This window comes from Myotis lucifugus, unplaced genomic scaffold (assembly GCF_000147115.1).
Source record: "Myotis lucifugus unplaced genomic scaffold, Myoluc2.0 scaffold_423, whole genome shotgun sequence".
NCBI lineage: Eukaryota > Metazoa > Chordata > Mammalia > Chiroptera > Vespertilionidae > Myotis > Myotis lucifugus.
Genome location: NW_005871471.1, coordinates 625,765 through 648,386, shown reverse-complemented (window position 1 = coordinate 648,386; position 22,622 = coordinate 625,765). Strand labels below are relative to the sequence as shown.

Below are 22,622 nucleotides of genomic sequence, written 5' to 3'. Positions count from 1 at the left end.
GTAATAGTGGTTATATTCCTATTACTGAGTGTATTTTTATTCAATCTTGTTGGGGGAAGACATCTCAGTCTGACTTCTGTCCTCTGTTCTCAGGTACAATGACTGGTGGTGGAAGCAAAGTAATGAAAGGAAGAATGGGTTCATCAGTTGTTGAAGTCTCTGAAGAAGAGGTCAGCACATTTTATAGTCATACCTTTTTAAAAAAAACACACAGTTTTATTGATGTGTAGCATACATACTATAAAATTCAACCATTTTAGGTAGTATTCACATTTTGACAGATTGAATTTTCTATAATTAGATGTAGGATTTTATGTAAAGCCCTTTAAAGTTCTAAAAATAAAACGTTAATTAGAAAATGTATATCATATGGCTATTTCATAATTTAACCATTTAACTTGTTTTTTCACATAATCATTACTGCATTACATAGTTTTTTCTATTTCAAAATAATTCTTTAAGGTATAAGTATAGTAGAGACTTTTGACCATATTTCCAAATTTTATTTCAAAATATTTTATATGCCCATAAGTATATGACAATGTCAAAAAGTCTGGGAAAAACTGCCATGTTCTATTTATACCCTCAGAATCTAGATGTACTTTTTTCTTCCTTATAAACATAGTTGTCCTGGATACCTGACTTTTTCCAATGAGTTATGCTTTCCTTCCCCTCCACCCCCCAGTATTTCTGTATTTTCAATAGTTTATATCCTTTCACTTAAGTATTTGCATAGGGTGTCTTGTGTTGACTTAGTTATTAATCTGGAACAACTCTTGTAGAAAACTTATTTCACTGGTACTCTTCTTTGTAGGTAAATAAAATGGAATCACAGTTGCAGAGAGACTCTCAAAAAGCAGTACAAATCCAGGAACAGAAAGTACAACTAGAAGAAGCAGTAGTTAAATTAAAGCATAGTCAACGAGAAATGAGGAATACACTGGAAAAGTTTACTGCAAGCATCCAGGTACTCTTATCAGTATTAGCTGAAACTAGTGGAATTCAGTAGTAATTTGACAGAAGCATTTTGCTGTTTGCTTACAGTTGTAAAATATAAGGGAAGAGGGGAATGGATCTCTAGGTGGAGGGTCTGTCATAGTGTTGCTGTAGCCATAGCCATTCCTGGTTTCCATTTGTACTCTGCAAAAATGTAGCTTTCTTAACTATGTGACCCTTTACTTTCATTCTCTTTTCAAAGTAGAATGTCTCTTAATTATAAAAAAGCAATGCATGCTCTCCATCTTCTTAAAAAACAAAACAAAACACAGTTTTCAGGAAATACTCAAAAGATATCACCCTCAATTTTTATGTATATTCTTCAACTTTTTAATATTAACACCTAGTTTGCATGCATGTTTATGTATATGATAAATATGGATATGCATATTAAGTACACATACGGAATTTTAACGAGTCATACTAACTTTTCACTTAAGAAATTAGGGTTTTCTCTCTAAGCCAATGAAAATTTACTTTGTTTGCAATTGTGTTAGAGCCTTTTGTTTATACAATTTTAAATGTTTTTATGAATACTGCTATGTTTAAAATACCCTTGCTACCTTGTTAGGTATACCTTCATATACTCATCCAATTATTTCCTTAGGGTAGGTTCCTAAAAAATTAAAATTATTACTCAGTATGTGTACAATGGTTAAGGCATTTGTTGCATAAGGCCAAAATGACCTCAAAAAAGATGGTTATAATTATTTTTCCAAGTCTTAACACACTAGGTAGTCTTCAGTACATTGTAAAACGTATTCTTCAGTACATTGTAAATTTAATACTCTAATATACTAGAAATGACATTTTAACTTGTCTTTGTAGTGAATTTGCCCATGATTTTATGTGTTTGTTGGCTGTTTTCATTTTTTAGATAAATTGTTCATATTTTCTGCTGTTTTTCTATTTGTATGTTGTCCTTAAAGTTTTTAAATGCCTTTTTTTGTTAATTCAAAATATTTAAAGGAAATGTTGATTCTGGGTTAAAATATTGACCTTGAATGTTAAAACTGTTCTGTAGCCTTTATCAGAGCAAGAGGAATATTTGAATGTCCAAGTTAAGGAACTTGAAGCTAATGTACTTGCTACAGCCCCTGACAAAAAAAAGCAGAAATTGCTCGAAGAAAATGTTAATGCTTTCAAAACAGGTATGTTTACAGAAACAGACCTTTTTTTGTTGTTGTTGTTTTTAATGTTTGAAATGTTTAAAAATAGCAGTTTGTCATTTAAAAATAGCAAGTCACTGCTCTGCTTATGGTTTCTATTGTCTAATTCTCAAAGAGTTATAAAGTAGTATTAAGGTTAAATAAATAGTATTAAATTGAGAATTCTATTTGACAGATAAGAAAACAAAGGCATAGAATGGTTTATATAATTTACCCAAGGTCACATAGCATATGGTGTTATAAGAATTCAAGGCAGTCTGATTCTAGAGCCCATGCTCTTAATTTTATATATTTGTATACTTTGGCCCAGTGTTCCCTGGAAACCCTTCAAAATAGTAGTTATTTTTGTCAGTGATTTTCAACCTTTTTCATCTCATGGCACACACAAACTAATTACTAAAATTCTACAGCACACCAAATATAAATATTTTTTTGTCCACCTGACAACGTAGGTATAATTTTTTTATTGATTTTAGAGAGAGACACGTCGGTACAATTTTGATTCATTTACAGCAAACAGCTATTGTGTTGGCTACTGTCACTTTTTTATTAGATAATCTAAGGGAAAAGAGGTCAGTGCCCCTGACTAAATAGTCAGGTATTGCATGTTTTTAAAAAAACTTGTGGCACACCAGTTGATAATTGCTGGGTTAAGGAAAGGATTTGGAGAAACTAAAAAAAGCACTCAGGAGATAAATGTGTTTTTCTTCCAGAACCTTTTTTTCTTCTGTACAACATGTAAGAAAGAGAATTCATAGGCTTATGGTCAGAGTTGGCTTTGATATTGAAATCCCCTGATCATGCACTTGAGCAACCCTGCTTCTCTTTCCATGCTTACTTCAATCAAACATGAATAGATGATTGCAGAAGGAGGGAATGGTGGGTTATGATAACAGATTCCTTCCTGGCTTACAGTATCTTAGCTAGTGGCCCCAGCAAACAGTGTACCTTCATCGAACTCTCAAGATAACCCGTTACAGTTTGGTTCGTGAGCCAAGGAAGGTAAATACTGATTGTCCATCCCAAAGTAGTAGTTGGGGTAAAGTTGAATCAACTATGCAAATGCTCCAAAAATGAGAGTTTTCTCCCAAAAGAATAAGTGGTAAAAAGATGTTAAACAGATGTCCACTGTACTCTTGTTGTGTGCAGTCATGTTTATCTGCATTTTTAATATTAAGGCATTCACTCAGCATCTACTAAAGTCGATCTTTTCAAGAAGCTCACACTGGAGATGGGGAAGCAAAATAACATATTGCATATTTTATCAGGTGGTGCTAAGGGATAAGTAAAACCGGGATAATGGACAGGGTGGGGGTGGGGGGAGAAGGCAGATAGACACAGTGGTTAGACAGGCCTATGCTAGAGATATTTAAGCAGAGACTCAAAGGAAGTATGAATGCTAACCATGTGGATATTTGGGACAAGAGCATTCCAAGAAAAATGTAGAAAAGTACAAAGGCCCTCAGAGGCAGGTGTGTGCCAGAAATTTCTAGGAATACAAGGAAGCCAGAGTGGCTAGAGTAAAAAAATGGAAGAGTCCAGATAATGTGGAGCCTGATAGGCCAGATCTCCAAGTGAAATAAAAAGCATTGGAGAGTGATATACAGGGAAGTGGTGTAATCTTGACAGGATTTTCCCCCTTGCATTAGGTTTTGGATCTATTTTTTGTTTTTGCAAACACATTGACGTTTCACCCACGCTCCTTTTTCCTCACACCCACAATTTTTTTGTGTGACTTTTGATGCTACCTAGTGGTCAGTTGAAAGGCCATTTCATATCTTATCATTTATAGCCACACTTCTACAGAGAGACTGCAGGAATCTGTATTTTATTTTTGTTTGAAAAGGAAGCCTTGACTTTATTAGGAGCTGTATATTCATTAATATCTCTCCTCTCATGGAAATACTGGCTATTATCAGTAGACTGTTAATGCCTAATATGGAGGACCCATTTCTGCAAGCATATCTTTAAGATTAAATATTTCATTTTATATTAGTTATTAAAAATATATCTCTGGCTAATGTGAAAAGAATAGAGTAAGGGGTTGGGGAGTGTAAGGTGGTATAGAATATTGACTTCAAAATTTAAAAAGAAATGCATTGTATATACTTGAAAATAAGGAAGAAAATATTCTAAAGGTTTAGAGCCCTTTCCAGCTGCATACCTGGCACTCCCCAGTGTAAGTCACAGTGCCAGCCCCCACTGCAGCTGGTGCTCTGCCCTACATGTAAGCTGAGCACGCAGGCAGCCTAAAGGAATTTCAGCCATCTTAGACCTTCTAGTGTTGGCAATATAGAGCTTGTAAATGTGTACATTTAATATCCTTAGGGGAAAGGGGGATCCAAAAGACCATAAAAACAGTGTTTGTTTTTTAAGAGCTGAGCAGTGATCTCAGAAAAGTAACAACCGAGTTGTTCAAATTAACTCATTAGATGGGCTGCAAGATCAGGCTAAAGAATTCTCTGGTAATTTAGAACTCTAAGAGAGAAATGGTAAGTTAAGATTTAGGGAAGGTTGAAATTCCAACCTACCTAACAGAAGAGAAAAAACAGCAATAGTTAACTCCTCATCCAATCCTTTTCTCTCAAAATCTTACCCACCACTGCCTGTGCCAAATGCCTGTATACCTCCTATAGGAGCTTTATGGGATTCTCTTTCCACAAGTTAGCTCAGTTTTTTAGACATAGGTATTCTTTATAGCTTGAACTCCTCACTTTTTTGTCACCTTTCCTCCTTCTGATACTGTATAGTGATTAAGATTCAAATAGGAGAAAAGAGTCCTAGCTGGTGTGCATAGGCTTTGTATAGAGCCATGAGTGTGCTTAAGAGAGTAGTGGATTGTTTATAGAATCGTTAGTATGGCTAATTCTAGGTTGAACATTCATGAATAATTTCCAGAGCTACTCTGCACAACAATCAAAGGAGCTATACTGTCTCTTATTGGGAAGATAACACTACAATTACCAGCATCAGAAGCACATCACCCACTATAATCTATACCATCAAAGTTAATGCCACTGCCTCTATTCACAAAGCTTTTGACTGGACACCAGAAACACTAACGCCATCAAGAACTTGTCTGTGATTGCTTGCTTGCAGAAACGTGTTTGATTCATCACTTTTGCCTCCCAAATTATGCAATTTCATTTGATTGAATATACCTAGATACAAAATGTAAGTTAGCTTTCGATGCCACACAAAAGAGTGCCAATTTTATCCTATCTCCCCCCTTCTTGTTAAAACACATGGAGGAGAACTTAGGTTAGCAAATAAAATAACCACAATTTCTTCACCACTGGCAAGCCTATTGAGCACATAGTCTAAGCAGCGGTTCTCAGTCGCGGTCGAACGACCCTTTCACAGGGGTCGCCTAAGACCATCCTGCATATCAGATATTTACATTACGATTCATAACAGTAGCAACATTACAGTTATGAAGTAGCAACGAAAATAATTTTATGGTTGGGTCACAACATGAGGAACTGTATTTAAAGGGCCAGAAGGTTGAGAACCACTGGAAAAGCATTATGAGACCAATAAGAGGCAAGGAAGTACCCTAAGAAAAAGTTGAAAAGATCTTTGAAAAGAGCTTGAGGGCATGAAGCCATTAAGAAGTAAATGGGGCATGTTCAGAGCTGAGCCATAGAATTTACCATGTGTTGTTATAACACTGTTTGTCTTGACATGGTGTGTTTTCGGGGGTTTTTGAGGTGCTTTTTCCTAGATGTCTAATTTCTTTTAAATTCATTAGGTTAAGTCATATTGACTGAAGAAATTTACATGTAAGTAGTGGTGTTTGTTAACCTAGAAATATGCATTAAGTTTTCAATTTTTTTTAATTTCAGAATATGACAATGTGGCTGAAAGAGCTGGTAAAATAGAGGCTGAGGTTAAAAGATTACACAATATCATCGTAGAAATTAATAACCATAAGCTCAAGGCCCAACAAGACAAACTTGATAAAATAAATAAGCAATTAGATGAATGTGCTTCTGCTATTACTAAAGCCCAAGTAGCAATCAAGACTGCTGACAGGTAGAGTATGCATAGTACCCTAACCTGCCTTCCTCTTCCCTACCTCAACATTGGAAAGGAGTTAATAATTTCATTTTATTTTGTGTGTGTGTGGGTTGTTTTTTGGGGGGGTTTTTTTTTGGTAATCCTCACTCCAGGATATTTTTCCATTGATATTTAGAGTAGAAGAAAGTGGGAGAGACAGAGAAAAACATCGATGTGAGAGAGACGCATCAATTGGTTGCCTCCCACACACACCCCGACCAGGACTGGGATCGAGCCTGCAACCAAGGCACCCTGAAGTCTGCAGGTCAAACCAGCTAGGGCGGAAAGGGGTTAATATTTAATGTGCATGAAATTTTTCTGTTACTGTTACTTATTAAGCCTAGCAGACATGTTGCCTAAAAGGACTTTAGTGAGGAGAAAGCTATGCTAAACATTTGTCATGTGAGCAGTTTTTTTTTTTTTAAACACACACAAAGATACATAGATATTCTTGGCAAAGTGTAGTTCTGTTACCTCCCCAGCTGTTGTGAGGACATAGAAATTAGTTTTATTTCTCTGTTGGTGATTGGATCTAGGTCTTAGAAGAGTAAGAGATAAAAATGAGATCTCTTGGCAAAACTGCCTTAGTAAACTATATTCTTAATTCTATTATTCCATTGTCCCAGATCACAAAAAGTTTATCCATTCATAGATCTTTTAAAATCAATTTTTAGATTGCTTATTGAAGTGTTTTTAAAATAAAGCTAAGTATGTATAGAAAGTATTAAAATGTAAGCAGCTATTGCTTATCTTAAAATTAGAAAAAAACTAATTGCATATTGATTATCTGGTTATTTCATTATTCCAGTACCTTTTACTTAAAGGCTCTAATAAGCCATTTGTTAAGAATGGAAGTTTGCCTAAACACATTTGTTAACATAGAAATAACTATTAAGGGAGAAATAGTTGTTCCTCCAGGTGTGTTCCCCAGCCCCCCACCTCTACACCCCTTTAGAAGCACTTGTTGCCCTGACTTGAACTGGGAGGTAACTTTTTTCTTTTTAAATCCTCACCTGAGGATATGTTGTTTATTGATTTGAGAAAGAGAAACATTGATTGGTTGCGACCAATATGTGCCCTGACCAGGGATTGAACCCGAAACCTAGATAGATACGTGCCCTGACTGGGAATCAAACCCGCAACCTTTTGGTGTACAGGAAGGTAATTTTTATTTGAATGTGTAGCTTTATGGGTATAGAGACTTAAGTATTTCCAGTCTGACAAGAAAGTAACAAAAGAATATACTCTAACTTTGCTTTATAGTGTAAGATTGGATGATGCTAGAAGCTTATATAAGGGAAGTTTCATTAATTTGTACTGAGAGTTTAATAAAATATACAACATCCCACAAGTGTATGTATAAACTTAAAAACTAGTTTAGGGGTGGTTTTATAAATCGTAAATTTCAAAATTTGTAATAGAAGAAGCATTGCATTAATATGTCATGAAAAATTCTTTGGTAGATTTTCAGAACAGATTAACAAGTCACACATGACCACATTTTTAACATATTATTTTGCTTGTTTAGAAATCTTAAAAAAGCGCAAGACTCTGTCTTTCGCACAGAAAAAGAAATGAAAGATACTGCGAAAGAAATAGGTGACTTAACGGCAGAGCTGAAAAGTCTTGAGGACAAAGCAACAGAGGTCATAAAGAATACAAATGCTGCAGAGGTAAGACTCAAGGGAGTTTAAGCAGTTGGATATATGACATCAATACCTTGCATAATAATTGCTCAATAGATTAAAACTTATAACCATATTAACTTGTATAAGTACTGTATTGTAACTTTTGAGTAAATAGTTTTAATTTAAAATGGAAGGGGCCTGGGGCGATTTCGGCTTTGCAATATGAAAATACCTGTTCTTTATTGGGGAAAGTCATATATGTAGCAGTTCTTCTTGGGTTTTTAGGAGTCCTTACCAGAGGTCCAGAAAGAACATCGTAATCTACTACAGGAACTAAAAGTAATTCAAGAAAATGAACATGCTCTTCAAAAAGATGCACTTAGTATTAAATTGAAACTTGAACAAATAGATGGTCACATTGCAGAACATAATTCTAAAATAAGATACTGGCAAAAAGAGGTGAGATTGTTAACATTTATTTAAAAATAATTTTAAAATACCCTTTATGAAAAAGGGGTGGGTGTGTGTGTGTGTGTATGTATGTTTGGGGCATATTATGATTCTTAATTCATGATATAATCACATCCCAGGCTTATAGGTTACATTAGGAACAATATGTAATAATATTAAATACAGAAAAATATTAAATACAGAAAAATCTGAGTAATTTTTAGTAGTCAACATTTTCACCCACGGGCTGATTTGGAAATTTAACAGAATTTGGAACGCTACAACTATTTTTCTTGAAGTCCTTTGAAAAATAGATACACAAATTAGTCACAAACCCTTGGTATATGTTGTTTTGGTAGATAGATAAGTTGTCATATTGTTTTGACTCTTTTTAAACAATGAATGGTAGTACTGTGCCCTCCCTACCTCTTCATTTCATTGAACTTTTAGATTTCAAAAATATCGCTGCATCCCATAGAAGATAATCCTGTTGAAGAGATTTTAGTTCTGAGCCCAGAGGATCTTGAAGCTATCAAGAATCCAGATTCTATAACAAATCAAATTGCACTTTTGGAAGCCCAGTGTCATGAAATGAAACCAAATCTTGGTGCCATTGCAGAGTATAAAAAGAAGGTATGAATAAACTATTACTGAATCATAACCAAAAATTTTTTCATCCTCAGCCTAAATTGTGATCTTTGATTTTATATAATTAACAGTGTTCTCATCTCAAATTTAAAACTGAATATTTATTCTCACGAAAATACTCTTTTCATAGGAAGAATTATATTTACAACGGGTAGCAGAATTGGACAAAATTACTCATGAAAGAGATAATTTTAGACAGGCATATGAAGATCTTCGGAAACAAAGGCTTAATGAATTCATGGCAGGTTTTTATATAATAACAAATAAATTAAAGGAAAATTACCAAATGCTTACTTTGGGAGGCGATGCTGAACTGGAGCTTGTAGACAGCTTGGATCCTTTCTCTGAAGGAATCATGTTCAGGTTTGTAACTAAATGCTGAGTTTTGGATCTTCCTATTATATCACACTAGAGGCCCATGCACGAAATTCGTGCAAGGGACTCAGCCCTTGCAGCCCCGGCTTCGTCTGAAGGTCATTCAGCTGTCTGATCTAATCAGCATATTACGCTTTTATTATTATAGATAACTCTATACTTTCTCCAGATTCTTAGTATTTTTTTTTTAGGGGTGGGATATGAAGATTAGAAAATACACAACTTGTTCTGTTAAGTCTAAATACTAAATTATTTACATATTGGCAGTTTTAGAGCATAAATTCTGTGCAAACAGCAAATATTTAATTTTACTCATCTTTTTCTTAAATCTTAGTCATCATTTAAGTTTAACATCAGGAATGTAAAATTGCAGAGTAAAAATTACATTGGAAATGCGGGAAGAATCGCAAAGAAGTACTTATTAGCCTGCTGGTTTAAATCTTAAAATTTTGGTAGATGTCCCTATGGGTTCATCCTCCAACAGTTTTATAAAATTACCCCAAAAAGTTTAGAATTGTGAAAAGCAAGTTAGAAATTCCTGAGGAAGGTAGTTATGGACTAACAAGATTTTCTTTATTTCAGTGTTCGACCACCTAAGAAAAGTTGGAAGAAGATTTTCAACCTTTCAGGAGGAGAGAAAACACTTAGTTCATTGGCTTTGGTATTTGCTCTTCATCACTACAAACCCACTCCCCTGTACTTCATGGATGAGATTGATGCAGCCCTTGATTTTAAAAATGTGTCCATTGTTGCATTTTATATATATGTAAGTAATCATTGAGGTTTTTACCCTAAAAATTTTACGGGTTCATCAGATATTGTACATGGAATCGTTGACTTACCGTATTACTTGTTTTTTTCCAAACTATTCTCTGTGTCCTGGGGTGTCAAAGGAGGCAAAGTCCTTTACTTGAGCCAAATATTTCCATTTTGGGAAAGTGAAATATAAATTAATAATGTAAATTAGTAGCAGAAACACAGCTAGAATCTTCTGTCTCTGCCTAGATTTTTTTTTTTTTATTTCAGAGAGAGAGAGGAACATCAATGATGAGAGAGAATCATTGATTTGCTACCTCCTCCATGCTCCCACTAGGGATCCAGCCCACAAACCAGGCATGTGCCCTGACTGGGAAACAAACCATGACCTCTTGGTTCATAGGTCTACGCTCAACCATTGAGCCACACTGGCCAGGCTACATCTTTTTTTTTTTTTATCCACTAAGACTTCTAAGCAACCATCCTTCCAGAAATCCTCAAATTCCTCTCAAATCCAAATACTGTTTCATAAATTATCTATCCCATCATTCCTGTTCATTTTAATTGTCAATATTATGTTAAATTTATTGCCTAAAATAGAAGCTTAGATGTTTATGATGTACCTTTTAATACTTAATATTTCTAACTTATTCTTTCTTTCTCTTTAGGAACAAACAAAAAATGCCCAGTTCATAATCATTTCTCTTCGAAATAATATGTTTGAGATTTCAGATAGACTTATTGGAATTTATAAGACATACAATATAACAAAAAGTGTTGCAGTAAACCCAAAAGAAATTGCATCTAAAGGACTTTGTTAAACTTGTTTATACTGAAGATTCGTCGAAGTGAATCAACATAGACTCGGTGTATTATATTACTGATTTTTCTATTTGTGAAGGATTATAAACTGTATAATATTCATATTCCTAAACTTGATCATGTAAACTGGCTTCTATTTTATGCTGTTACAAGTCTAATAAAATATCCTGCCTGCTTCTAGGAGATTGTAAGAATCTGATAATTTTGTAAGCAGCAGACTATGGAGTAAACAAGATGCCTGGAGTTCAGGTTACTGCCCTTTTCCCCCTATTGCTACCAGCAGAGTTAAAAGAATGTTAGTTAACATTCATGTTCTAAACTAGTTCATGTTATCAAGATGCAACATACTCTCATGGACCTTTGACCTACAGTGGAAAAACTTGCCAACTATTAGTTTATAAATTCCAAAGGCATTCCATTTAATTTACTAATTTAGACAATCACTATTTATTACCCAAATACTGGGAGCATATTTTTTTATGAGTCATTTTTATTTATAAGGGTGAGAATTTAGTTTATATGCTTTTCTAAAACTTGTTGTTTAAAACACTTGCAAGAGGGCCAGCAAACTGAGAAAGTCTGAACACGACCAGGATATTGCATACAGTGACAAAAAGAAGAAATACCCACTACGGTTGCTTCATAAAAAGAATGAAATATATATGGGTTAATGTCTTCAGTGTAAATGGAAATTAAGATGGAGGATTGTTTTTGCCTGCCCATTGCCAGGGTTTGGAGCAATTTTTGTTTGACACTGTATTAGCTCAAGAAATATACTACTGGAAATAAGTTGGCAACCATTTGGTTTTCAGAAGGAATATTGGTATTGAATCAGAAGTCTTTGTCCTTACTGTTCAATTTCTAGATATTGATCCTGAGGACTTAAGAGTTAATTAGCTCATTATTCAGTAAAGCATTATTTAGGTACTAAAAATCCAACAAAGGTCTGTATCATAACATAGCCATTCAAAGTGTAAATAACTGCATTTAAATAAAGATCTGAAACTCAAGTGTGGTCATTTTTTAAATTTTTTTATTTCAGAGAATATGGAGAGGGATAGATAGGAACGTCAATGATGAGAGAATCATTGATCGGCTGCTGCCTGGGCGCCCCACATGGGGTTCAAGCCCGCAACCCTGGCATGTGGCCTGGTTCATAGGTCGACACTCAACCACTGAGCGACACAGGCTGGCCTGTTTAATTTTAACTGCACTGGGGAAAGAAAGGCATTGATTGCCTCATTTGGATGTGTCTGGAGTCTTGGAAGCTTGATATCCAGTTCTCCTACAAATGGATCTTGAGAGCTTTGTTTGGAGGCTCTAGCAGGCAAGCAATTACTTGTATACCCCTTGACAGAAAAACTGGTTAAACCCGGACAGCTTCGGGAGAGAGACACCCATGCCTAGCTAGCCAGATCAGCCGAATCAACCCTGCTGATCAATGGGGTGACATGTCACAGCCTGGTCATTTGTTTTTAATCATTATGGAAGGGAAAAGTAACTCAGAAAGGCTATAATTATAATCAAGTGCTTTTACATTAGTGAGTAGAGGTGAGTGGAATTAAATATTTTATTACACTTTAATAACTAAAAGTGCATGATACCCACCCACAACCCATATGAAAACTCCAAAGTTACCACTCCGAGTTTGAGTGCCTTATTAAGACAATATAAGTAAAATATAAAGAGTTTATTAAAATACATACTTTTGTTATATGTGAAACTTAGAAATATTTTAATATACACTTTAAATTTTACACAATTTCATCTTCCCAGTAAAAGTACAAAAGAGAACAGCATGTTTAAGAATCAGGCATAACTTGGAGATACTGTGGGTTTGGTTCCAGACCACCCACCACAATACAATAAAGCGAATCAAACAAATTTGGGTTTCCTAGTGCATATAAAGGTTATGCTTATGCTACACATAATTGCAGTCTATTCAGTATGCAACACCATTATATCTTTTAAAAATACCTTAATTTAAAAATGCTATATTGCTAAAAAATGTTAACCATCTGAGTTTTCAGCAAGTTGTAATTTTTTTGGTGCAGATAAACTTGACACAGGGTTGCAACTAAACCTTCAGTCGCAAAATAAAAAACCAATGTTCTGCAAAAGTGCCATAAAACGAGGTATGCCTGTACTGACTATATTCATGTGTACTATGTAAGTTTTGTCCACTAAAAACTGGCAAGAGTCCCCCATATATTACATGGCCTTGAACAAATTTTTGGTGGTTTTTCATCTAAGTGGGGGTGGGGGGTCATACCTACTTCACAAATGTGAAATTAAGTATTTGACACATTTCAGTGCTTATTAATATTTACATGTATTTAAAGCTACATGTTTTTGTGTCGTGACTAATGCTTTAATCAAAATCTCAAATGTTCTTTGCCCACACAGTAGTTAATTGTGTGAGGTATATTATGATGCTGGTCATCAACAGACCTAGCCAGCCATCTTAGTGTTGGCTCTCTTTTAAGTAAAATTCAAGAAAATAAGATTAAATTGGTACTTAGGCATTAGCATAAGAGAATGTTTGGCAAAAAAAAAGTATAAGTTTTTAAGACAAATAAAGTTAACATGTTGACATCTAAGTCTAATGAGAACGGAATACATAACGTTTCAAAATTTTTATCCAAGAACTTAGTTGGCAACTGAACACTACACTAAAGTTAAATATAATCCTAAAGTAACACAAACCACAGAATACTTTCTTAGAAAATGTTGCTGTTTGTACTCTAACAACACTTAAGATTTCCAAAAGCAATAGCTTTATTAGAAGTGAATGTTGATAAACAATTTTAAGGCTCTTAAATCCATCTAAAACAATGTGTGGATCTGGTTTATTTGATCAAAAACATCATTAAGCAACCCCTTAACATTTTAGACTTTGCTGCTTGATTTTAAAACCTCACCATCTTTATTTGCCCATGCAAAAGAATCAAGCCACATCAAAAATAAGTGCATAGGTACTTACAGATTTTACCATCTTTTTTTCTAAAAGCTATGTATGAAGAACTGCAAAGTCAATCACTACAGCCATATTAATGCTAAAAGACAATATTGGTAAAACAATGTTTAAATGCCACAACAATATTAAGTCAACCTCTCAAATCCATTAAAAAGGATAGTACTCAAATCAACTAGATTTTATTCTAGTTTTCAGACCAAAAACCAGAGACACTGCTTCATTTCTGATACATTTCTATCCAACAGAAACATGATTTAAAATATTTCTACATATTTGTTGCAATTCTAATAAAGTTTAGTTTGCTATTTTACTTATCCATGCAACCCATATTTCTCCATTTAGCAATGGTGGTTAGTCCCTGTTTAGAAAAAGCCTATTTGAATATAGATTTGCATTTTCAACGAAAGACTATTTTCCACATGAATTCCTTCAGTAAATATAAAGTGTGATATAACATATCCTTTAAATTGTGCAGATTGTTAGATAAACTTTGGTAAACAGATATAGAGACTTCAGAAAAACACAATGAAGTATTTTCATTTAGAAAGGTTATTATGTGTTGGTTAAAAAAGAGGATCAACATCAGTATTACTGAAATTATTGTAACTATAACAATGTTTAGAATCTTAAAAAATTCAACTTCCTTTTCATCAGCAGGCCAGGAACATGGCATCCTGGTTGAAGAAATTTTCATTTCAGGAATGAGAAGTTTCTTAATTTGTCCAATTTCTGTTATGCTCCAATCTTCTTTCAATACTTGGCTTACTCGAGGATAAATTTCAATTCGCTGGACCTCGGGAAGTGGACTTTGTTTCAAGACCTGCACACGCTGACGGACATCATCAACTTTTTCAAGAAATTTAAGTGGGGACTCCTCTTGTAAAGATGTTGTCAATGTCATTAATTCAAGCTGCTGCTTCCTCATGTCTCTTATTCTTTCAATTTGTGGAGTATATTCTTGATTAATCAGATTGCCAACATCAGAGAGAGCAGTTAGGAATTTTTTTTTTTTCTGTTCTAATATATCACTAAGCTCCTTAAAATACTGGAGAACAACTTCTTTATCACCTTGGACCACTTTCTCCGAATGAGATTTTTCTTCTTCCAGCTTTTCAATAAGACAAGTAAGGTCTGTCCAGTGTGTGTCAGTTAACTGTTCCAGCAGTTTCTGCGGCGTGTCCTTCTCTTTCAGATAGGCACTTTGAAGATCATCTATAGGATGACCATGATGTTGGCCTATGGTAAGGCAATGACCACAAACTAATTTTTTATCTAGTAGACAGTATACATTTAAGGGTTGCCTGTAATGTTCAGGGCAAGTGACAATATCTGGATGATCTTCTTGCTGGTACTTTTCAATAATAGCCCTTAATGCAAAATTAACAGGTAAAGATTCAATACCAGTTGAAGCAATTTCAATAATACTTCTGCAATTAGGGCACTTTAGTGGAATTCGTAATGGTCTCCATATATAAAAGTTACCAGATGCCTGAAGAACATTTTCCAAGCAGTTTCTACAAAATGTATGAGAGCATGGTAGTACACGAGGATCTTCAAAAATACTATAACAAATGGGACATGTTAACTCGTCCTCAAAATTGTGCATTTTCTGTCAAGAGAAAAAAGTATTTTAAGTCTACATATAACAAAGATAATTGCACATACATAAAGTCTTAGTTGTTACCCTCCAAATAGTTAATATACTATACTTGTCATTTAAAAGAGGATAATTAAGGTATTTACTAAGATTTTTTTAATTTAATGCAATATCATCTTTAAGGGCAAAACAAAACAATTCTAATTTCTAATGCTTCAAATTGAAGTTATTTAAGTTTGTTCCTATGTAATGAAGATTTAAATTCGGTCTTCTGCTGAAGTCTGCTTAATGATTATAACTATTCTGTGAAACTTCTTACATTCTAAAATGCTAAAATAAGTTAGGCTTAGCAAAATTATATTCTTTAATTCAAAAGAATTCATGCTCTCAGTTAGCTCAACCACAGTTTCTAAAGCAAGTTACTAAATTTCTCTAGTAACTCTTATTATAAATTTCTTATTTCTTAAACTGGACGACTGGTGTGCTTACATAGTGTAATACTCAAGTCATTTTATGTTTTACTTATTTATAATTTTGAGAGCACATTCATTAAAGCTGGAGACAGTGAAACAAGGAAGGCTTAGGATAGAATAAGCCACAGGAGAGAGTCTAGGCGGGGCTGCTTTGACTCTTGAAATGTCAAAGTAATTTTAATTTGAAGATTTAGAAGAGAAAAACATTTTTTAATTGGTTCTTGCAATAAAAATCAGTTTCAAAAATGAAGTGTGGTGAAAAAAAAATTACCACTAGAATATGAGTGGTAAAGAACACCATTAGTCATCTCTCCTTAATGCAAGAAGCTGAGCAATAGTTCAGAGACCCTCTTTGACACAAGTAACTTGACCTCTTAGCAAGCTATTATTGACATTTCCAACAAGCCTACAGTTTTGCACCTTATCACCTTTTAATACTCCTTTGTACCTATCAATGCAAGCCACAATCCCAGGTATAGAGAAAAATCAAGTCACACCACTGTTTCAAGAATTTTGAAAAGCAAAACAAAAAACCCAATGTCATTCAGGTAATTACCAAATCCTCCTCTATAAAAAGATTAATAAAAGTTTGAGAAAACAAATTATACTTTCGCCCTGGCCAGTGTGGCTCAATTGGTTGGGCATCATCTTATGCACCAAAAGATTGTAGGTTCTATTCCCAGGCAGGACACATGCCCAGGTCAGGGCACATGCCTAGGTTGCACACTCCATCCTCGGTAGGATCAATGTTCCTTCTCACATCAGTGTTTCTCTCTCTGTCCTCCTTCCCACTCTCTAAAAATAAAAAATAAAAATATTTCTTCAAACAAGAAATTATACTTTTCATAAACATAAAAACCTCTTTAGACTTTTTAGCTCTATGCTCCTTTCACCATTTTCAAAACCAAATTCTTATTCATGCTTCAAATCTCAACTTAAATCCTTATCTCCTGATTAAGTGCCCTGTTAATCTCAGCTAAACTGCTGCACTTCCCCTTCACAGCATTTATCTGGATTTTATTTTGTTGCATTTTTCTATCCATTACAATGTAAACCTGCAATAAGGACAGAAATTGTGTCCAAAGCACAAAATGTGACACATAGTAAGCATTCACTCACAAGTAAATACTGCTTCTTAAGCAGTGGTTCTCACCCTTCTGGCCCTTTAAATACAGTTCTTCATGTTGTGACCCAACCATAAAAATATTTTCGTTGCTACTTCATAACAGTAATGTTGCTACTGTTATGAATCGTAATGTAAATATCTGATATGCAGGATGGTCTTAGGCGACCCCTGTGAAAGGGTCGTTCGACCGCCAAAGGGGTCGCGACCCACAGGTTGAGAACCGCTGCTCTTAAGAAAGGAATGTGAATGTCGGATCTTAGTTTTTTGGTTTCTTTAAAACAGCAAAACCTCTACTCTTAGGAAAAGCTGTAACAGTTGAGTACATCAGAAAATACACACCATTCAGACTGACCAATACTCAGAACCCTAATAAACCAGGATGTGTCACACAGAGACTAAGCTTCACTGTGAAACATTCCAGGAAACTAACGTAACTGGGCAACACTAGAGATGACACTCACTGCACATAAATTCAAGTGAACACGTGTTGGGGCAACTTTATGGCTCTGTATCTACAGAGAGCTCCGAAATCATACAGAACCACCAAAGAAAACAACACGTTTCTCAGAGTATTTCAGTGATGTCATGAAGGGACAAAATAGCACGTAACAAGGAATAAGACTTGAGCAGTGGGAGTATATTCAATTTAGATTTAATATTAGAGCTATTTAATGTTTAAGTACAAAAATTATTCTTGAAACAGAATGCAACCTTTCCCTCCAAAGCCCTATATTTGTCAAAAGCTACAAAACATTTTCTAAGACCCCATTTAGGGAACCCAAAAGCTCAACTTTCTTTCAAATGAGGATATTCACGACAATACTGTAAAGAAAATATCTCCTGAGCTCATATAAAAATGGAAGCAAATATTATGGTCTCAAAGTTACTTCAATAATATGTAAAATTTTAAATAAAATTTCATCAGAAATGTGTGGAAAACTTGAAGATACAGAAATCAAATTCTACTCTTGGACTACCTTCTTCTTGCTGATTTATTAAGAACTAATTTTATGCAACAAATTCATGAGAAGTCAGATACTGAGAAGCAAGCCTAGTTGACAATAACTATAAAACCAGGGACTTTCTGACTCCGGTTGCTGCCTGAGAAACAAAAGATAGATACAGCTGGTTATCACTGAGAAGCTAGTGCTTCCAGGAACTAGTATGAAGTTTTATGCACCAGAAATTTTCCATAACCAGCCTAAACTCTTAATGGGAAGAAAAGGAGCAAAAAACTTTAGCTATGTATATTTATCTAGGATAAATATGTTAGATTTTAGTTATGCTGTATGTATGTAACAACACTGGACCCTATAAGACAATGAATCAATGCCTTCAATACAGGGATGGGCAAAAATATGTTAATAATAATAAATAGCCGAAACCGGTTTGGCTCAGTGGATAGAGCGTCGGCTTGCAGACTGAAAGGTCCCGGGTTCGATTCCGGTCAAGGGCATGTACCTGGGTTGCAGGCACATCCCCAGTAGGAGATGTGCAGGAGGCAGCTGATCGATGTTTCTCTCTCATCGATGTTTCTAACTCTCTATCTCTCTCCCTTCCTCTCTGTAAAAAATCAATAAAATATATTTAAAAATAATAATAATTCAATAATTAATGAATAAATAATAATACAAGAATAAATGTGTTCTGTGTACTCACAACTGTAAACCTACCTTTGCTCCACCCTATATTCTCAAGGAAAAAAATGGCTTCCAACCTAAAATTCTATACAAAAACTAGAGGCCCAGTGCACGAAATTTGTGCACTGGTAGGGTCCCTAGCGACTGCCAGTCAGGTACTCCCTCACTTCCCCTGGCCAGCCCCGCCCCCTGGTTGAACTCCCGGACAAGGGGACAATTTGCATACTACACTTTTATTATATAGATAACTTTTCAATGTTGACTAAAATAGTTTTGACATGAGAGTTCTCAAAAATAAACACGTTCCCATCCTCCCTCTCTCTCTCTCTGCTCTCCACCATATGAAGACCCAGCAAGAAAATGGCCATCTGTAAACCAGGAAGAGAGCTCTCACCAGAACCCAACTGGTGAGATTTTGATCCTAGACTTTCTAGCCTCCAGAACTGTGAGAAATAAATGCTTAAGGCACCCAGTCTATAACAGCCCAAACTAAGAAAATTATATAATTATATTGGGGGGAGGAAATATCAGAAGGAAATTGCATTTAAGCACTAAATCTTCCCATATAAGAAGTCAATGCATACCTATAAGAGAAAAATCAAGAAATCACATAAAAGGCCTATTATTTAGAAATACTTTAAAAGAAATGAAAGTGCTTGCTTCTGGAGTGCAGGAATTGGGAGTGGAGAGAGTGAGGGCAGAGAGCTGCGCTTTTTTTTTTTTTTTCATTATAAACTTAAAATGCTGCTGTTTTAATTTCAACTATTATCATGCAATTAAAAATATAATAAAATTTTAAAGAAAAAAAAAAATAAAGGCAATAAATACTATAAACATCCTGGCAGAAAAGTAAGATACCTAAAAAAGGAGCACAGGAACATAATGGTCTCCAAATTCTCCTTGGGGAGACTATAATCTCCAAAGATGGCCACTACAATTATCACCCACATATGCTCTTCTGTAATGTGACTTCGCTGGTACTCCCCCATCAACAGATGAAATCTATTCTCCCGCTCTCCAAACCCCCCCCCAAAAATCTAGACAGGACGTGTGTGACCAGCAGGACACAGTACAAGTGATGCTGCAACAGTTCTGGGTATGGCCCTTAACTAGCCTGATAGGGTGCTGAGTAAAAAGTCCAGGCTACTCTGCTGAGAGAGACCCACTGGAAAAGCAATGAGGTGTCAACATGTAAGTGAAAGAGCCATCTTGGACCACAGCCAGCCAAGTCTTCAGATGTTGGTTACACCTCAGCAAATACCCAGAACATCTCCAAAGCAACAAGAAATGCTAGAAGACAACGCAGCAATGTCCACAGGGTCTGGGAAATAAGAGGACCTTAGAATTCTGTACCCAGCCAATATGTAATTTACTGACGTGAAACAACAATAAAAACACTCTCAGCAAAATCTATAGGGTTAAAAACAATTCTAGAGAGCATAGCTGAAGCCATACACCGTCATTACCAAAGTGACATGCTTTCATTAATCCAATATAACATGCTCTTTTCCTCCAATGAGTACTAAAAGCCCAAGAAAAATTGATAATTAGTTCAAGATTTCCTGCTTCTGTTTTAAAAGTCACCAAGAAATATGAATATAAAAAATCTTTTCAGGAAGACACCTGAGGCTACATCATCTAGTAACAAATTATTTCACAAATTTCTTGTGTTTAAGTATCAAAAACACATTTTTTAATTTCTAAACTTTTTATGCAGGCTTTCTCCTGGGGACTGATTTCCTATGGAGTCTCCACACTGTCTAACCAGCGTGTTATGGCCGGGCCAGCACTGACAACAAATGATGGAGAATGAAGCAGAACCAAAAATATCACTGCCATTCTCCCGTGGAAACAACATTTGTAAGTTTTAATTCACTAACGTGTTATTGCCTTTCATCTCTAAACATGAGTGGATATGAAACACTCATTCCACTTTACAATCACTAAATATTTACCACATTATAGAGTTAGATGACTTGCTCTAGGACGTACAGTGTGAGTCAGCTGTACGTCTGGAAAAGTGCCACCACCCAGATTGGGGTTCACATCTTTGTGGCCCTGACTGATAAAAAGCACATTTCAGGCAATTAAAGGCTTACTTTAGAAATACTACAATTGTGCCTCCTATACACGTAGGTTGTTTTTAAAATATTTTCGTACATATAAATTGTACAAAACAGTAAAGGATCACCATAACTCTTTCAAATTAAAAAAAAAAATCCCATCGTCAGATCTAATTTTAACTCTGCACATTTGTACCGTTTTCCTGCATTCTGGCATCAACCTGTTTCCCCAAACTAAAAAAGAAGTGATGCAATTTAACCAGAGAGTAAGATTTTTCTGAAAATTTATTTTCTATTCACTTGCTCTCCCAGAGCTTACCTGCTTTGTTGGTCTTCTAGTTTGGAGACTGAAGATATTGTATCTTGTCCAACTTTTCCAGATTCTTTTCTTGTTATTCTAAAGTCAAAATAGTTTTAATGTTTCAGAAGTTACATTCTAAAAATATACATTAAATAGGACACCACAAGAATGGTTCCTATATCGCTGTCTTTGATGTTTACCTTCCTCCTGCCACACTGTGTTTTTTTAAAAACTAGTGAAAAACATCACCAGTTGCTGCAGCAGCAGGCGCGGTATCATTTGTTCCTTGAAAGTCCCAGTGATCCTGGGCCTCTTTTCTAACGTCAAGTACCTTCTGAGCCCTAAGGAGTGTCAGCCGACCCTGGTGACGGCGGGGCAAACATTCGCGGCCACTTTGGGTCGCTTCGAGGTCAGCGGACAGGAGGCATCCACGGCCCTGGACGGTGTTGCCAGCTTAACGCTGTACTAGCGACTTAGGCGGCTCCATCACTGCGCCTGTTTGCCTTTCCGCTCTGCCGTCAAAATAGTATTGGGAGACCCGGGGTCACTTTCACTTAATGCACCTCAGAACTGAGGGTTCAGCCCTGACCGGTTTGGCTCAGTGGATAGAGCATCGGCCTGCAGACTGAAGGGTCCCCGGTTCGATTCCGGTCAAAGGCATGTACCTTGGTTGCGGGCACATCCCCAGTGGGGGGCATGCAGGAGGCAGCTGATGGATGTTTCTCTCTCATCGATGTTTCTAACTCTCTAACCCTCTCCCTTCTTCTCTGTAAAAAATCAAAAAATTTAAAAAAAAAAAGAACTGAGGGTTCACATCTGTAAAATGGGCACAAATACACCTCCCCTGGTAAGTCCTCAAAAGAACCTCGGACCAAAGGGCTCAAAACAGAATCCCCCCCTTCTCCCCTTCCCCGGAGGCAGACGAGGAGCCTCCGGGCCTCCCTCCCGAAGTGCCTCCGCCGGCTCGGGGCCCTCCACGCGGGAGCCCCACCCCGCGAGGCAGCCCCGCTCCTCTCCCCGGCCCCACCCCGGAGGGCCGCTCCCTCACAGAGAGGCGGTTCCGTGCTGGAGAGAGGAGGACGAGCTTCCCGAACCCCCCAAACGCGGCCGGAGGGAAGAATAGGTGCGGGACCCCAGCCCACTCCTCCATCACGCTCCTCCACTCTCCTCCACACACACGCAGGACAGCAGCCTCTGCCCCAGGGAGAGGAGAGGGGCCCAGCGCCGCCGCCTGCACTCACCCGGCGAGGGGCAGACAGGCAACCTCACGAGCCAGAACGGAGCTGGCCGGCCTCCACGCGGACGCCGAGCACTGCCTGGCTTCCCCGCCCTCCGCCCTGAGGGCCTCCAGGTGCCCAGACGGGGCGGGGCTTCGCGGAGCCTCCGACGCAGGTGCCGTCTCCCGGCAACATTCAATTGCGGAGCGTCGGCCAATGGGAAAGCGCGCGGGACCGCCGTTCGAAAGTAAACGGCCGACGGCGCCTGCGGAGGCGGGGGCGTGGCCGCCAGGGATTGGCTGGAGGCCCAGCTTTCCGCGCCTGC

At 36.6% G+C, this 22,622-nt stretch overlaps 2 protein-coding genes across 4 annotated transcripts in view; one reads left to right on the top strand and one right to left on the bottom strand.

Moving 5' to 3' along the window:
• The window catches only part of SMC4 (structural maintenance of chromosomes 4), a 35,129-nt gene extending 23,216 nt beyond the window's left edge, over positions 1 to 11,913 (top strand). Inside the window, exons 13-22 of the mRNA XM_023743999.1 lie at positions 94 to 170; positions 815 to 967; positions 2,021 to 2,147; positions 6,011 to 6,200; positions 7,753 to 7,897; positions 8,138 to 8,311; positions 8,753 to 8,935; positions 9,081 to 9,313; positions 9,908 to 10,091; positions 10,750 to 11,913. Of these exons, the coding sequence (XP_023599767.1) occupies positions 94 to 170; positions 815 to 967; positions 2,021 to 2,147; positions 6,011 to 6,200; positions 7,753 to 7,897; positions 8,138 to 8,311; positions 8,753 to 8,935; positions 9,081 to 9,313; positions 9,908 to 10,091; positions 10,750 to 10,902 (1,619 nt within the window). The 3' untranslated portion in view covers positions 10,903 to 11,913. The remainder of the gene's footprint in view (positions 1 to 93; positions 171 to 814; positions 968 to 2,020; positions 2,148 to 6,010; positions 6,201 to 7,752; positions 7,898 to 8,137; positions 8,312 to 8,752; positions 8,936 to 9,080; positions 9,314 to 9,907; positions 10,092 to 10,749) is intronic.
• On the bottom strand, positions 2 to 22,476 carry TRIM59 (tripartite motif containing 59). Of its 3 annotated transcripts, none has more exons than XR_001351112.2 (3): positions 22,322 to 22,476; positions 21,099 to 21,176; positions 2 to 193 (listed from the first exon to the last, which is right to left on the bottom strand). XR_001351112.2 is itself a non-coding variant. In XM_006102673.3 (3 exons), the coding sequence occupies exon 3, from the start codon at positions 15,484 to 15,486 to the stop codon at positions 14,278 to 14,280; it is 1,209 nt and encodes a 402-aa protein (XP_006102735.1). In that variant the 5' UTR covers positions 15,487 to 15,489; positions 21,099 to 21,176; positions 22,322 to 22,468; the 3' UTR covers positions 12,579 to 14,277. The 3 variants fall into 3 exon arrangements, 2 of the variants coding, with proteins under 2 accessions (XP_006102735.1, XP_014323506.1); XM_006102673.3 differs by lacking the exon at positions 2 to 193 and adding an exon at positions 12,579 to 15,489 and having other exon boundaries at positions 22,322 to 22,468; XM_014468020.2 differs by lacking the exons at positions 2 to 193; positions 22,322 to 22,476 and adding exons at positions 12,579 to 15,489; positions 21,281 to 21,798.
• Between the last annotated feature and the right edge of the window lie 146 nt (positions 22,477 to 22,622).